The sequence below is a fragment of the Alligator mississippiensis genome, chromosome 5, assembly GCF_030867095.1.
Source record: "Alligator mississippiensis isolate rAllMis1 chromosome 5, rAllMis1, whole genome shotgun sequence".
Classification (NCBI taxonomy): domain Eukaryota; kingdom Metazoa; phylum Chordata; order Crocodylia; family Alligatoridae; genus Alligator; species Alligator mississippiensis.
The window spans coordinates 80,554,083-80,571,250 of NC_081828.1; the positions used below are offsets into that span (position 1 = coordinate 80,554,083).

The 17,168-nt window shown below is 43.9% G+C and overlaps 1 protein-coding gene across 2 annotated transcripts in view; it reads left to right on the forward strand.

The window, feature by feature from the left end:
- Window positions 1–17,168, forward strand: part of MARCHF6 (membrane associated ring-CH-type finger 6) — a 76,354-nt gene that overhangs the window by 17,691 nt on the left and 41,495 nt on the right. For both annotated transcript variants that reach the window (XM_006275650.4, XM_006275651.4), the window contains exons 4-8: window positions 8,862–9,005; window positions 11,624–11,696; window positions 13,601–13,769; window positions 14,711–14,903; window positions 15,488–15,549. In XM_006275650.4, coding sequence (XP_006275712.2) covers window positions 8,862–9,005; window positions 11,624–11,696; window positions 13,601–13,769; window positions 14,711–14,903; window positions 15,488–15,549 — 641 coding nt within the window. The remainder of the gene's footprint in view (window positions 1–8,861; window positions 9,006–11,623; window positions 11,697–13,600; window positions 13,770–14,710; window positions 14,904–15,487; window positions 15,550–17,168) is intronic.

Genomic DNA, 17,168 nt, shown 5'->3' on the forward strand with positions numbered 1-17,168 from the left:
CAAAGGAGGGCCACGTACATGATTAGAGGTCTGGAGAAGAGGAGGTCATATGATGAGAGGCTGAAAGACGTGGGTCTGTTCAGCCTGGGGAAAAGACGACTTGGAGGGGACTTGGTGGCAGCCTATCAGTATATATAAGGGGTGGATGTCAAGGCTTAAGGGAGCATCTGTTCAAGGCACCCCAGGGGAAGACAAGAAACAATGAACACATTGCTTGAAGATCATTTCAGATTGGACATAAGGAGACATTTTTTTACAATTTGAGTGCCAAGGGTCTGGAACAGAATCCCCCCAGAGGTGGTACAATCACCTACCCTGGAGATCTTTAACAAAATGACTTGATGTGCACCTTGCTGGGTCATCTGACCTCAGCAGTCTTTCGTGCCCAAGTGCAGAGGGGCTGGACCTGATGATCTCGTGAGGTCCATTCCAGCCCCTAACATCTGCGAATAGGAATTAGAGCCTAACAGCTGCTGCCCTTTCAGAGTATTTCCATTTTGAAATGGCTTCAAATGTATCCATTTATTTGTCCTGTGTGTATTATGGGTGTATTGAGATGTTGCTCAGAAACAGGTGTTGCACTCCCTCAGTTTGGTAGTTTGTGTATACGCTGTGTCAGGATGTTATCTGGGCTGCTGCTGTAGGCTGCATGTCTTCTGAAGACCTTGTTGTTAACTGACAGAACAGGCTCAATTTTAGTGACAGAAGTTTGACCAGGTTTATTATCTACAGACAACTTGATCACTAACATTCATGGCTGGTGGGTTACAGCAACAGTGGGCAGTTACTTTAGCTGATGGGCCACTTACCAAGTTTTGGAGAGCTGTCAGGGGTCTCACTCACACACACAGTCTTTCAGAAGGTATCATATACTAAAAATCAAACATCTACTGCAGGGGTAGGCAACGTTTTTTGGCTGGAGTGCTGAAAAATACAGTGTCTACCTTGGAAGGTGCCGGAGTACTGGCATGCTAGAAAAACACAAATTAGGATATTTAATAATCATAAATGTTGCCTTTGTTGTTGGGTACTCTTTATGTTAAGCATGTTGCAGTGAGAGAGAAAAAAAGAGAATAAGAGAAAGAGGAGAGAGAAAGGAGAGCAGAGAGAGAACCAGGCACATACACATGCATACGGAGAACTGCACACACAAAGCCACATGTGCACAAACACAGAGAACCAGAACAGATGTATGCACACACACATCCAGAACCAGACACATGGGTGCACAGAGCTGGGCTGCTGAGCCACCGGACAAAGTCTGACCCAACAATGTGCTGGGCCTGCTGGAGCCCCTGTACTTCCCTGGGGAGCCAGCCCCCATGCTGCAGTGCAGCCAGCCAAGGCCCTGGCCCAGAGCCTGCCCATCAGCCCAAACACCCTCCCACTCCACACAGATAAGCCTGCAAAGGTGTAGTGCTCCTGGCAAGGGGCAGTGCCAGCTGCATCTCAGTACAGGGTGCTGGGCCAGCACTGGGCATGGAGGGGGTGGGAATGAGGCAGGTTCAGCTGCAAGCAGCCCGGGCTCTGTAGTTGGCAGGAGCTACCCAGAGCTGAAGCTGGCTGTAGTCAGGAGGTTGCAAACGTGTGCCTAGGAGCAGACAGTGGGGTGGGCCCTGAGGCAGCACAACCCACTCCCAGCACAGAGCTGATGTCAGGGCTCTGGAGCCCAGCGCAGCTATTTGTAGCCAGCCTGGGCTCTGGGCAGCTGCAGCAAGCAGCGGGCAGGCTGCAAACAGCTGTGCCAGGCTCCACAGCTCCTGTATCAGCTCCCTGCTGGTGGTGACTGCATGTGCACCTCGGAGTGGACAGCGAGGATAGAGCCTGGCCCTAAGGCAGCACAACCCTCTTGCTGCCCGCTCTGAGGCGCATGTGTACGCGCTGGTACAGAGCTGATTTGCCTGACTGCTGCAGCCAGCACTGGCTCTGGGTAGCTGTTGCCAACCATGGAGCCTGGGCTGCTTGCAGCAGGGCTTGCAGCTTCCCAGCTGCCTGCTGGGAGCACCCTGGGCTCTGTGGTTGGCAGCAGCTACCTAAAGCTGGGGCGGTGATGGCATGTCAGGCAAAATGGCCTTGCGTGCCATGCTCGGTACGCGTGCCTGGGGTTGCCAACCCCTGATCTAGTGTAACATTTAATTTTATTTCAGAAAATAACTTTTGCCCTGATTTATGTTTTTTTTGAGTAGTGTATATGGAAACAATTGCATTATAGCTGAAAATAAATTCTAGCTCTTATATATAATGGTGCACTGATAGCAATTTTTGAGGCCAATAGCAATAGCCGATATGTAAGGAAGCGTATCGGCAGATACTGATTCGATTTTTGATACAGCTGCCTCCAGTTGATAAGTCTGGTGTAGTGGAAGGGGGGGGGGAAGGAAGGGTTGGGGGGTGGTGCAGATGAATGTTCCCTGTGGCGAGGGAGGTCACAGGACAGGTGCTGCCCGGGGTGGGGGGGTGGAGTTGTGGCTTGTGGGGGGAAGTGGCGCCCATGGCTACTTGCATCCTGGGAGGGCACCGGGGGGGGTGGGGGGGAGGAGGAGCACATGCTGCCCGGATCTGCGTGGGGCGGGGTGGGGTGGGCTGCGCCCTCGGCTGTGCAGGGCTCTTCTCGGCAGAGGCTGGGCTCAGTGTGGGATGCTGCATCCATCCCAGGTTTCTTTGCTGCTTTGCTCCCACATCGCTGTCGCCAGCTGCCTGGTGCAGCCCGGCTCTTCCTGGCGCATGGGTCGAGGTGGGGCACAGAGCCAGGACTGCGCTGGGCGTGAAGTGGTGGCAAAATTTCCCCCACATGCCCACCTGTGGTGCAGGCAGCGGTGGAAGCTACCTCTTCCCTCCCCCCCCCCCAGACTTGTGGCCCGTCCACCTGCCCCGGCCTGGCCAGCTCCTTCCCCGTCCCATCCCTCCCCACAGGAGGTGTTGGTCTGCTCCCACACCCCTTCCCTCCCCCTTCTCCTTCCATTACACTGGACTTATCAGCTGGGAGCAGCTTTCCAAGCTGCCAGGCTCTGCTCCTTGCTGCCTGAGTACTGCGCCCAGCATGGGCATTTATTGCCCCCATCGGGCTGATTATCCGATCCACCAGTTTTCTTTATATTGGTACTGATCCAATATCAGACCGATGTATCGGTACACCTCTACTTGTATATTGTGTGGAGGAAAGGTATGGGGGGGCATGGGGTGGGCATGGAGGATGGTGTGGGGGGGCAGTGTGGGGTTTGGAGGGTGGATGTGCAGTGGGTGTGGAGGGCGGGGGGCTGCTCATGTGCTAGGCCCGGGGAGTTGGGTGGGGACACATGCAGCAGAGCTCACCCAGGCAGTGCAATGCAGGTGTGATAGCCTGGCTCTGGCCAGCATCCATAGCTTCCTGGCAGGGCTGCCTTTTCACTCAGCTGACCATGGATGGCTGCTCATCATGCTGGGCAGGTGGAGTGGGTGAAAGGTGACTGGGAGTTGGAGCTGGATCCATGCATTCTGGGACAGGAGCTGCCCTGCTGCAATTTCCTCCCCTGCCAGCTGGGCATGTGGTGCCTGGCATGCACCTCCACTGCCAGCATCAAGTCCCCGTGCTACCTGCTGCCTGGATTGGCACAGCAGGGGCAGGAGGAAGAGGAGCTGCTGGAGGTGGGGGTGGCTCTGAGCAGTACCTGGGCGGCAGCATCAGCAGTGGCAGCCCTGCCAGGAAGCTGTGTGTGCTAACCAGGCCTGGGGCAGTGCTGTCGGCAGGCTCAGGGTGGGTGCAGGCATGAGCACGGCGCCGGTTACCCCAGACGAGAGCAGATGGGGCTTGGCCCCATACAGAGTGCTGTGGGGGCAACCGTGGGCTGGATACAGCCTGCAGGCTATATTTTACCCACCCTTGGGTTACGGGATGTTAGCCAAGATGTTTGTACAGGAATGTTTCACAGATGCGCCATCTAAACCTAGTACAAATATCAAGGATTCATATACTTTTCTTTATACCAGGGGCGGGCAATTATTTCAGGCGGAGGCCCGCTTACCCAGTTTTGCCAAGCTGTGAGGGCTGCATGGGTAGCCCCACCCCTTGACAGGTGCCCCGCCCGCTGGTCACCATCTTGGGACCAATGCCCTGGGGTCCGGAGTGGGGCGCAAGTTGGCAGGGGTCTGTGGAGCTGGGCTGGGCTGCACCGGCAGGGAGAAGGGGGAGCTGGCCTGGCTCCATAGAGCCCCTGCCGGCTCGGACCCTGTACTCCTTCTGCCCTGCTCTGGGCCCTGCTGGTGCTGGCCTCGGGACACTGGTGTGGGCCCCATGCTCCCACTGGATCCCGTACCCACTCATTGTCAGTGCCTCCCTCAACCCCGCGGTACAGCTGGGGGGCAGCGCACAGCCCCAACCCCGCGCTCGCTGGCAGGGGACAAGCTGGTATTGAGCATGGGGAAAAACGGCCCCTCCTCTGCCCAGTGGCCAGCGCTTCCTGCTGCAGCAGCTCACAGCCCTTGCGGGACTGTCCTGAGCAGGCACAAGCAACCCCATGCGGGCTGTGAGCTGCTGCAGTGTGGGGCACCAATCACGGGATGGGGCCGCTTTTCCCTGTGTAAATGATATATGGTAATACCTAGCTCCATTCTCAGTGACGCCTACTTAAGTCAATGCTTTTAGAAGAGCCTTTGTGTCAGTTGTATATTCACTGAAAAATTGTTGTATTAATCCATACTCCAGTGTGGCCTGTATCAAGTGTTAAGGCCACATTGATATGGTTTTTAACTCCATGTTTCCTGGTTTTCAGAGGTATGAAAACTATTCACTTCACTCTCTCCCTTAACTTACCCCTTTCCCAGTAAGCATTCATATTTATATTTGTTTTGAGCATCTTCTGAATTACCTGCTGTACACAGATCATATTTCGTCAAAACAAAAGCTCCTTTTATGCAGACTGTACTGTAACAAATGTCTACAGTTCAGGCAGGAATTTGCCAAAAATTCTGCCAAGATTAGGTTTTGAGTCCACCAGGCCTGGGTATTACATAAGTTCAGAGGTCTTGGTATGTCCTTTTGAGATACCCAGGTCACATGAGCACTGGCTGGCTGAGAACCTTGTTTTGTTTTTTGTGCATATGAGCATTACAGTTTATGTTGCATGTGAATGTTTGCTATGTGTTAATCCAGAGAGTGGACTCTTCCCTTAATAAGGTTTTCTTTATTGCTTTCTGGAAGGCAAGTGGGTGCTATGCATGAACTGAGATATATTTTGAGCAACTGAAATCAGTTTGGGTGGAAAGGTTGTTGGGGTCAGGGGTTGAGCCCAAGATGGGCATAACATGTTGGTATAATCTTTCAGAGATGTTTTTTTGGAAGGCTGTTTGTCAAATTTTCATATTTAGTTCTTTTCCAAAACTCTTGTGAGTCTCAATAAATTTCAAGGCAATCTGAGTAGGCAAGCAGTCTGTAGAGCAGTTAGAAAAAGCAGCCTTTAAATGCTTCTCAAACCTGGTTGCATCAGAGCAGGGACTCCACTAAAATTCTTAAGCACCTGGAGACCAAGTTTTAATGTTGGTTGAAGCAAAACTTTACACTGAAATTTATCCTACCATTATTAGATTACTTTGCCGGAAGAGTCGTGTCCAGAGTGGATCTGTTTGTTTGTATTAACAAAGAATTTGATGCTGTTTTGTTTCTATGAGCTGGGGTAGTATCTTGGAACTGCTATCATCAAGACTCTGCTTGTTTTCTGTAACTTCTTGAGAACCAAGGTGAAAATTGGTGAAAGATGATTAGGATACTCCTAGATATGTTTCAAAGTTGGGACACTTAACTGTGTTTTCTCACCTGTTCCAAATATTGATTTTTTTTTTTTTTTTCCATTCATTTTAAAAAGATTTCATGAAGGAAAACCCTTCAGGTTAAAATGCTAGTAAAAGCCAAGAACCTGTATGAAATCTGATACTAGATTATTTTGGTAATGGTATGTAATTACTGAAGAGGTTTTGTATACTTATGTGTCAGGGGTATCAAATTCATCTGGCTAGGCATGGAGTCACTCTGCAGGCCAGACTGGGTCCATGTGCAAAATCCAGTGTGCAGAGGCTGTCTGGTGTAGGCAGCACACACCCCAAACTGGCTCATATGATGGTTTCAGTGCATACACCAGCTCCAGCCCCATGCACTGCATGAAGCATGCATTGGCCTCTGCCCTACACTCAGGATACAGCTTTGAGGCCAGTTTGGGGTGTATGTTGTGTGTGACGCCCATGCCAGACCAGCCCTGTGTGCTGGATCCAGCAAGTGTGGCTGCTTTGTGAGTGTGAGCCAGACCCTACTGGATCATTTGGCTGGTCTGACATGATTGTTGCATGTAGTGCATGCCTTAGCCTGTCCCCACATTGTGTCTGTGTTCAGCCCGCACACATGCAGCCTGTGGGTCCAGAGTCAGCGCTGGTCCATGACCCACAGGTAACACTGTTGGCCATATAGGGCTTTTCTGGCTCAAGGGCTGGATCTTTGACACCTTCATTGTGTGTGAATGGGGGTTGGAATGGGCCAGAGGGTTTGCTTTCCTGGGTAATAAGCAGGGATCCTGGTTTTCCATGATTAAAAAATTGCATTTTCTCTGGTAAAAACTTCAAAATCTGTAATTAAAATTAAAGGTCCCTACAGCCCCCCCCCCCCCCCCCGGTCCTGTTGGTGCCCCCCACAACAGCCCTCCAGCCCTACTGGTCCTCCTTACTGGTGCGCCCTTCCCCTTCTCCCTCCCCGTCCCCCTCTGGGCAGGGTTGGGACTTTCCCGCTCTTTTTGCAAACAGCTTTTGCAGGCCGGAACTCAGCCAGCCTGCAGAGCTCTTTATAAAAGGGGGAAATTCATGGGTTTCTCTGATAAAACCAGGAAATCTGTGGTTTTTCTCTGTTTTTCCATGGGAAATGGAAAACCCAGATCCCTGCTATCTTATGGGTTGTTAATCTGCTGTTGTAAGACACTACAAGCCTTTCTGGATGGGGGTGGGGTATAAATCTAAACAATAATAACAGGTAAGAGGACACGTATTGGAGTGACATTCTCTTTTCTCATATGATGTCTTGGACCCAGTGTGTCAAGAATGTCTGATCTGTTCTCCTTTCCGCACGTAAGCCAGAATCATGAGGGACTCTTGTGGGGCATTGTAAGTTATGCTCCTTTCTCTCCCATATGAGTTGAGACCTTTGGGGTGCTGTTGTGCATAGGGCGTGAACCCTGCCACCACTTAACTGCAGCTGGAGTTGGGGAGAAGAGGAGGTCCTATTCTGGAAGGCTCTGAGCTCCTGTTGTCTTCCTGTACATGCACTGAGAAATAGGGGTGGCTTACTCCTGCCTTTGTATCTGAACTCTCTTCCCTACCCCCTCTGTGAATCAGAATCTGGGGGAGGTCCAGCGGGTGAACCAAATTGAAACCTCTGATAACCAGGAAACCCAAAAATAAAGTTACGGTCCATCTCTGCATCTGATGTTAGAATGGACTGGATGTAGAGGAAGGAAGCTTAGCTGGGTGTTGTGGTCTATTCGTTGTACAGCTCAAGTTTTGTAACCGAAGAAGTGTGAAGCCATCCATTAAGCTGTGGAGAATGCTAGACAGAAAGGGATAATGTTTTGCATGCAGTGTGCTGCCCTACATGGTAATCTTTGGCCTAGAAAAAAAATCTCACTAACTTTTTTCTTTCCACACAGATATTTTGTTAACATATCACCTAGGTATAGCTTTTCAAATGTTATTAGTTATGTCTTCAGAATAACTGAGTTGTGCTACTTTTAGCCTACAGTACTTTTTAAATCTGTGGAAATTTGCATAGCCAGTGGCCTCTGCTATGCAATAGTAACAGTACTTTATTTACAGCTTTCATTTAAACATGCTGTGTGCTAGAATGTCTGTTTGCTTTCCTGACTTACCAGACATAGATTCATAGATGTTAGGGTCGGAAGGGACCTCAGTAGATCATCGAGTCCGACCCCCTGCATAGGCAGGAAAGAGTGCTGGGTCTAGATGACCCCAGCTAGATGCATATCCAACCTCCTCTTGAAGACCCCCAGGGTAGGGGAGAGCATAAATTCATGGAAGTATTCTCTTAGAATATGGAAAGTCAGAAGCAGATTGGGCAGCGTGGGTTGTAAAGAGTTACATGGGGAGAAGAGGGGTCTATACCCTGGCTTGATGAGAAACTGAGCTGGAATAAGACTGAAACAGGCCTAAATACATGCAAAGGATGAATGGCTTGTACAGGTAGGAGCCTGAGGTCGGAATTTTTGGTTATCCAGGGACTTTGAGTGGGTGCCACCCAGTGTCCTAATGTTGGTGGGCTGCTACTGTTGGAGGACTACCTGTGGTACAGGAAGGAGGGAGCCAGTTCCTCAGTTTTGGTGTGTAGTCACCTAAACCAAGGAAATTGTCACAGATAGATTTAAAATCAAGTAGGCAACTTGAAGTCTATGTAACACAAACACCTGTTTAAACAGCTAGAAAAATGTCCACGTACAGCCTCTGATTGTGGCTTTACCTACTCACTTCCTCCTATTTTAGGTATAGGAGCTATGATATTTCTCTCCTTTCCAGACCATATAGTTGGGCACATTCTGAGGTAACTTTGCTATATATTTGGTGGCGATAGCACTGCTAAAAATGTAAATTTCTCCAACTCTAATGCTCCTGTAGAACACTTCTATTTTTGGTAAAAATTCAACACCTGGCATAAGCAGAGGTTAGGAGTAAAGCTGTTACTGACACTTGTTTGGGATTGTATTTTGCAGAGAGGTGTGGAGACTATGTGCTTGCAGTAATTTTTCTTTAAATATAATTTACCAGTTAAGCAACTTAATGATCTTGCAGCAAGCAAGTATGAAAAGTGTTTTATTAAAAACATTTTTCCTTTTACTTAGTTTATTCCCCAGATATGCCTTCACGGCTTCCAATCCAAGACATCTTTGCTGGGCTGGTTACAAGTATTGGCACAGCAATACGATACTGGTTTCATTATACACTTGTGGCCTTTGCGTGGTTGGGAGTTGTACCTCTTACAGCATGTAAGTATAAATTCCATGTAACAAATTGCTTTCATAATCATGTATGGAAACATCTAATTTGTTGTTATACTTTCACATAGCCATCAAGGTTTTTTTGTTTTTTTTTTTAAATACTTCCCCTGAATTAAAATAAAACTTGGCTTAACGACACTTTTTTCAGATAATCCTGAATTTTGCTATATTGCGCGCTTAACTATGCAAGCCGTAAACCAAGAGAATAAAGTGACAACTAGTTAACAGTAGAGAAAGAGAGGTAATGTAAAAGTTTTTTGACTCTTGGTTTGAATGAAGTGGCATTTTATTATCTTCTCAAAATTTTCACAGTCATGTGTTTTTCATTTAAATCAATCATTAACTAGTTCTTCCATACATATACATTACATGAAAATAAGTGCAGCTTGATCTAGTTTTCACAACAAAGAAAGATGTAAAATAAAGCTGTCTATCACAACTTGCATTCAAACTTCACCTGTTAAGGTCTATAGTGAGTTTCTGGTTTTATCATATTTATTTGAGTGTAAGAGGAGGTTTCCCTCCACAGTCAGCATGGGGGATGGAGGGAAACCCCTTGTTTTACATTTGCATATAAGAAAACCATTAAACACGTTGCCTATCTTTGAACTGCTGCTAAAAGCAGCATGTGTTCAGTAATGGAAACCAACTATGAAGTTGATTTAAATGCAGCCAACACCTAGTATGACTAAAAGGTACATGGTCCAGATGGGGTAAACATGGTGATGGAAACCTATTGCAAGAATAAGTTAGTGCAGCTCATCTGAATAAGATACATGGTAGTGCCCCTTGAGTGCAGTCTACCTCAGTGCCAACTCTTTTTCAAGTCATGGTGGGCTACTACATTGCATATATTTTAACTTCCTCTTCATTCCCACAGCTGAGCTGTGCCTTTCTTTTCCATTTCAAACGATTCCTGTTTCTTCAGCCTTAAATGTCTGGCAGACATTGCCAAATGGGGGCCCCATATAGTTAACCCAAATCCTTCTGTCAGCCCCTCTCAGCCTGGCACATATGGCTAGTGTGACCCTGCCCTTCTTGAGGTGAAGCTGGACCAGGTTGCCCTGTGCGTCGTGTATAAAGTTTTGGAGGATCCCAGGACTCATGACAAGAACATCTGGTTCCAGTCATAAGTGTGTGTGTGTGGGGGGGGGGGGGTGATTAGCATATGGATCCTCTATAGGTGGGTATCTGGAGTACACACAGACGTATACTGAGCAGTGCTGAGCTCTGAGGTCGCCATGGCTTGAAATGCTGTTGATTCTGGTGGGGCTCAGCCCAATGAATTTGATATGGTAAATTATAAGCCTTTCTGGCTTTGGGCTGATATGCATAGTTTGTACTCTTAAGTAGGCGTTGCTTAAAATTGTTTATGTAGTATCTGTGCTGAAACTTGCAGCAGTTTCAAAAAAGGTAACATGCATCAATTCTGGATGAATTAAGTCTATGGGTACTCACGCAAATTGCTAGAACTACATTTCAAGGTCATTTTTTCCAAATTTGTTCAATACTTCCATGTGCTCAGGAAGAGCAGGGACTCAGATTAAGGAGGAGGGAAAAGGGCTGCAGGGGTAAAAAGTTGTGGGGAGGAGCAGAAGACAAATGGGCTACCTGATCCCCCAGATTTATTTCCCCTGCTGTAGCAGTGGGAGGTTGACAAATTCAAGACAACACTCCAATAATTAAATTTTGTACCTGGAAACTTTATATCAGACTTATCAACTTTTATATGTAGAATCTAATTATTGGAGAGGTTGTCTTATAATTGGGTTTCTCTTAGATTCAAGTAAATATGGTAGTTTCTGTCTAGCTTTAATTTCTGTGTAAGCATCTATTCTGGTTTTAATTTAATTATTTTCTTTAATTTTAATTTAATTTTACCTGTTTGGAAGCTAATCTCAGTATCATAAGTGAAAGAGAAACTTGTTGAATGAAAGTTGGAAGTTATAGGCATTGACAAAATAATGTTTATAAAACAGCAATAAAACTGCTCTTTAAAAATTAACAAATTAGTTCCCTTATTTATTCACTATATATATCAACAGTAAAAAAATATTTTTCTGAATATTCAGTGCGGTCTCCCTTCCATTGAAAACAAGTGTTCTGACTTATTTGATCTTGGTAGCCCATTGATAAAAAATACTCTAGAATTGCCACTGTAGAATACTGCCATATTTGAAGGATCATAGTACTCCTATGTAGTGAGACTATATGATTATCTCTTAAGTCTTTTATCAGTTTCTTATTGAGGCACATTCATGACTTAAGGAGAACTCATGCTTATTCTTATGTTCTGGATGCACCTAACCCTAGGACTTCCCCAGCCCAAATCCCCATTACTGAGATGTATGTATTAATGGCAGTACATTGCAGTACCTTAATGGTCTGCTTTTATGACTTAAATCTTTATGAAATCTCTTGGAAGGAGGCAGAAGAGAGGGATGTTTTTAATGTAATATTATGAGCTCCCTTTGATTTTTAGCTTCTTGTTTATTTATTTTATAGAGATAAATTATTTTAACTTGAAAAAGCATGTTACCATTTAGAAGATATTAAGAGATTTTTTACGACAGCATAGTTTTATAGTATTTCGTTTCTTCATACAGGCCGTATCTACAAGTGCTTGTTTACTGGCTCTGTGAGCTCACTACTGACACTGCCGTTAGATATGTTGTCAACGTAAGTACCAAGCAACCTGATAACAAAAGTTATATTCAATTAGCTATTCTGGTGCTCTCTACCCCTTTCTTTTTCTTTATTCTTTTATCTTAGGTTGGCTGCTACTCATCCTCTTTCCTGTAGCAAAGGGGCCTTGCAGTTGAATTAAATGCTCTTCCTTTCTTCCACTGTGCAGGAGCCTTGGGCATGAAAAATCCAATATATATAATTGGGCCCTGGTAATAGAGCTGTGTATTACAGATTTGTGTAGTTTATTCAGTATTTAAAAACACTTGTTATGGTGTGAAATTACATCAAAACTTGTTTTCCTTTAAATTTCAGCTAAACCAGTCCTAAAGCTTTTACAATTAATAGTATGGCTTTTTTTACATATGGCTTTTTTCACTCATTGCTTTACAGCTTATCTCATTACAATATGGATTCCTTAACTATTTTTTAGTTGTTAGTTTTATTTTCATATTCTATATAATGTTTTAATTTACTGCATGGGAATCTTTTATTCAGCATCAATTTTTAATTGATTTGTCTTCTGTCTTGTCAAACATTAAATACTGTTTAGTAGTATTATCCTTCCTCTCTTTGCAAATGAGTGGCTTTTTTTTAATTAACTATTTTGTTTACATTTTGTCTTCATCAGCTACAGGGATTAACAGACATTGGAAAATTTTATTAACTTGCCCTACATATCTGTTAATGCATATCAGTTCTACCTTAAAGCACCCAGTTTTGAGTTTAGTGTTTGAGTAGTGATGACTTGATGTGCCTACCTTTTTATGGGTATAGATAACTGCTAAAAAAAAAAAAAAAAACGGAATGAGAGACCAGTTTAGAAATTTCCCAGTGGCATACTAATGAGGCTGGATTTGTACTCTGATCTTCTGAGAAAAAAACCCCATAATTGTGTTTCATGAATTGGAACTATAATGTGCTGTGAGAAGTTGAAAGTTGTGATGGAATAGGGTTACTGTGTTTCCCGTTCTGAAAAAGAGAATACTTGTTGGGCGGATATCACACTCCCAACCCACAGCTTGCTGGCCCTGCCAGTGCCCCTCACTCCCAACCTGCAGACCCCTGGCCCTGCCGGTACCCCTCACTCCTGACCCACAGTCCCTTGCCTCCCTGGGCTATGCTGGTGTCCCAACCTACAGCCCTCCCCTCTCTCCTCCCCCTTCTCCCATCCCTACTGCTGACCCTCGCTCCTGACCCACAGACTCCTGGCCATGCTGCTCACTTCTGACCCATAGTTCCCCGCCCCCCAGGGAACTATGGGTCAGAAGGTTCCAGGTGGCCAATCCCTGATTGGATCAACACTTTTTGTACCTCTCTTAGCAGTTTCCTCTTCCTGCTCTATATAATGTTCCTGCTAGTCTGCTCATAGCATCTGATGAAGCAAGTTGTTGCCTAAAAAACTCAGGTCTCTGAACTAGAAAAAGAAAGCAATTTAGCTGTTGAATTTGCCAGTAACTTTTGTGTTTTTTAGGGTTTGATTTCTCTCAGCTGCTTCTTGTGTATTGTTTTGCAGTGAGTTAAACTCTATGCATTAGCAGTATCTTGATTTTGAACAGCACTAATTTCACAGAAATGGTCAGTGAGATTGTTAGAAAAATCAAGCCTTTGTTAATTAGCAAAATGGTCAAGATAAACACAATGTTGGTGAACTCACAGGAAGCATTCAGTGTTTTCTTTAAGAGGACCTGCTTTGTTCATATTTTTTTTTAAATGGAAATGTTTCCTATATGTATGGTCCTCCCTAAGAGAGCTGGGGAATCTAGCTTTTCACAGCATAGAATAAAAATTGTATTTATATTGCCTTACCTGAGGATTTCACAGTGCGCAAAAATAACTGGATGAAGCTAGTCTTTGTAAACAAAATATTTTGACCATAAATATCTTTTTCTTAACAGGGAAAATTTATTGGCAGACTGTTTGCAGGGTTGTTTTGTGGTGACTTGCACTCTGTGTGCATTTATCAGTCTAGTGTGGTTACGTGAACAGATTGTCCATGGTGGAGCACCACAGTGGCTGGAACAAAATCAGCAACCGCCACTCAATGGTGTTGGCCAACAGAATGAGGTAAAATTCTCATAAATGCCCTTCAGTTTAACAATGTCTTATCTTTTGTGTTAACAGTTTTACTGAACTTAAGTAATAAATAAATAAATTCTGATATATTTCAGCATAATGCCATTTTACCTCAAGGTGTCTTTTAATACTTGCATACAATAGAAATTCATACAATAGAAATTCAGTTGTATGATGCAGTCCTAGCCATACGATGTACAAAATAACTACTAAAAATACAGAATTGTAATCCTTAACATTATATGTATATTAATTTCCAAGCTATCTACAGTCTTATGATCTTATAACTATAATATATTTTTTTGCAGTCTGTTTAAAGGGAACTTAATGCGTGAGCAATTGAATTGTCAGTTCTGATGAGCTTAAAAATGACTTGGTTGCATTCACTGTTGTTTTAATGATTCACTGAAAGAGATTCCAGTTATAAGTGGGTATTTCATAGAGCTGGTGAAGCATCAGCCACTCGATTTATATTAAAAAAATCTAAAAATAGATTTATTTTTAAATTTTGTTGCATGTTTTTACCATGTATTAGTCATCATAAGGGCCTTTCTAGCATGGGAGAAATTGACTTATACACATATTATCATCAGATGCATGGAAAGGGAAAGACTGCTGAAACTTCTCTTTTGATATGAATAGCCAGTTGTACCTGTGCCTGTACAGAATTTCAAGTCAAAAGTACAATTCTTTAACTTAATATTATTGTCCTAGAGTCTGTCATGTACACTACCACACTTTAATCTTAAAAGACCAAGAAGAGTTTGAGTATTTCTGTCAGTATTTTGAGAGCAGTCATTGTCAAAAGCAATGGCTTATTATGCGATGCTGTAAATGAAATCAAAAACATTATAATATTTCTGGACATCAATCAAAGTCCAACAGGGAAGTAATCAATGTAACTGAAGTTGTCCTGGGTCCTGTTCCTGCAGGCTCAGGGTGCAGGAAATGCTGGAGCTGATAATGCTGCACTGGACCAACCAGCCAATCCACCTGCTGAGAATGCAGTTGTAGGAGAAAACCCTGAAATCCAGGAAGAACAAGTAGATGAGGAAGAGGAAGACAATGAAGATGAAGAAGATGCTGTAGCAGAAGATGCAGCAGATGCAAACAATGGAGCACAAGGTAACAGGTGATATAAAATAACATTTCCTTAAAATGATCAAGTTGTTATGAGAGTGGTTCTTTGACATAAGAAAAATTACAATTTTGTGTCCATCATGTATTTTTAATTTTCCTAATATATGTTTTGAGACTGTTGAAGTGCTTACGCTCCAATTAAGAAAAGCTGAAACTATGAGCGTCTGTGAGATGAATGTTATGTGCTTGGTTATTTTGTTAGTTTAAATCAGGACACATGCTTGTTACCAACATCCTATGGTTATTTTGTTAGTTTAAATCAGGACACATGCTTGTTACCAACATCCTATTTTAGTTTTAGGGTCTGTTGATATTTAAACAATGTATACAGGTACTCCTCACTTAACGACCTACCTGTTTAACGACCGCGCGGCCTTACGACCAGCTCTCCGAGCAGTCGGTATTGTACGAAATGTATTGTGGAAACGGCAGTGCGGCGTCTCAAGCCAAGGCACGCAGTATCAAGGGGCGGCTCCTTGCTTATCGACCAATTCGCTTAACGACCTAGTCGCAGGAACGGAACTCGGTCGTTAAGTGAGGAGTGCCTGTAATTTATCTTTCTTTTTTAGATGACATGAATTGGAATGCTTTGGAATGGGATCGAGCTGCAGAAGAACTTACCTGGGAGAGAGTGAGTAAGAGTCATTCTCCTGAAATATTTAGAGCTTTCTCAGGCACAGACTTGAAATGACTTAATATTGCCTATTTAAAAGCCTGGTAAACAAACAACAAAACCCCCCATCCTCTTCTCACCCTGCTCAATTGAGATTGGAGCGAGTCTCCATCTTGTTCTTTGGTGTTCCAAGGCTGAGACCACAGAGAGCGAAACATTCCAGAGAACAGGGGTGGAGTGTTGTGTTATGTGACTGGAGAAACATAAGTCACCTCAGTTAAAACACCTTCCAAAAGGAAACCTTTTCTGAAATATTTAGTTTAACCAGTATAGGAGTGAGTGGATATTAAATTATGCTTGGTGCAGTGCGTGCGTGCATGTGTGTGTGTGTGTGTGAGAGAGAGAGAGACCTGTCATTCATTTTAAGTACACATTATTAGAAAAAACAAAGGTGCATGAGGATTAAAAATAGAACAGCACAACCTCATTGGTTTAATTTTGTTTCTAGATCAACATTTTGTAATAACTTAGGTTATGTGTTTGTACTGGGTATATACTGATTGCAGTGTAGGGTAGAGTTCCCTGACTTAGACTACCTGTGTGTTTATAGCAGTCTAAACATTTAGCTAGACTTTAGAAGCAATGTATTAAATTAGCCCATGCTAAGCTCTGTGTTGGCTCATCTAGGTTGCTATTGCTGTCCAAGTTGGCTAGTTTAAAGCTAGCTTGGTATTCTCTGTTGTGTTGCAAATATTGTTGTCACTGCATTGTCACATACCGTGGCATGCAACCCTGCAATATAATACAGTGAAATGGACAATGTCTTCAAATGATACTTAATGCTAATGACACAGTATGGTTTGAAGCTCACTTTTTGGAAAGGGTCATAGGAAAGTAGGGCTGGAAGGGACCTCAACAAGGTCATCTAGTCCAGCTCCCTGCCCAAGGCAGGATCATCTCTGACTAAAACCATCCCAGCCAAGTCTCTGGTCTGTCTAACCTTCTCTTGAAAATTTCCAAGAACGGAGAGTCCACAAAAGAATTTAATATAATCTCAAATTTCTGATCCCTTCCTACTACAGTACGTTCCTGAGCGCAGTAACCTGTGCATGTTTTCCCAGCATAAATGTCATGCCAATTTTCTTCTTGTCTTACATACTCCTGAATCACTTTGGGTACTTCAAAAATACTTAAGAATCTTTTATCTTAAATATTTTCAAAATTCCTTATGAATATGTAAATATGACTTCAGCATTTTACAGTGTTTACATATAATACATTCATGCCTCAGATCTTCTCTGCCAGTCAAGGCATTTATGTTTCTTATTGCCAGTAGATCAGGGAAGTATATTGAAGCTTTTAAGTCATTTCATTTTTTTAACGTAAAGAACTTGCAAATGAAATCTATGAAATCCTCTGAATATTCAGAAGTATTTTGCATTTCATTTCTAGGTGAAATATCATCTGACCTTGAAACATTAACACAAAAATTGGCACTTAAGAACCACAGATTTGTAGAAAATAACACTAGTCTTGGAAAAATAGCAACATTGCCTGGCACAGAAGTTTTTGAGGAATGAGATAAGAAAGCATTGTAAAAGAGACTTTTTGGGGGGCTCCATGGACAATTTTTGAGA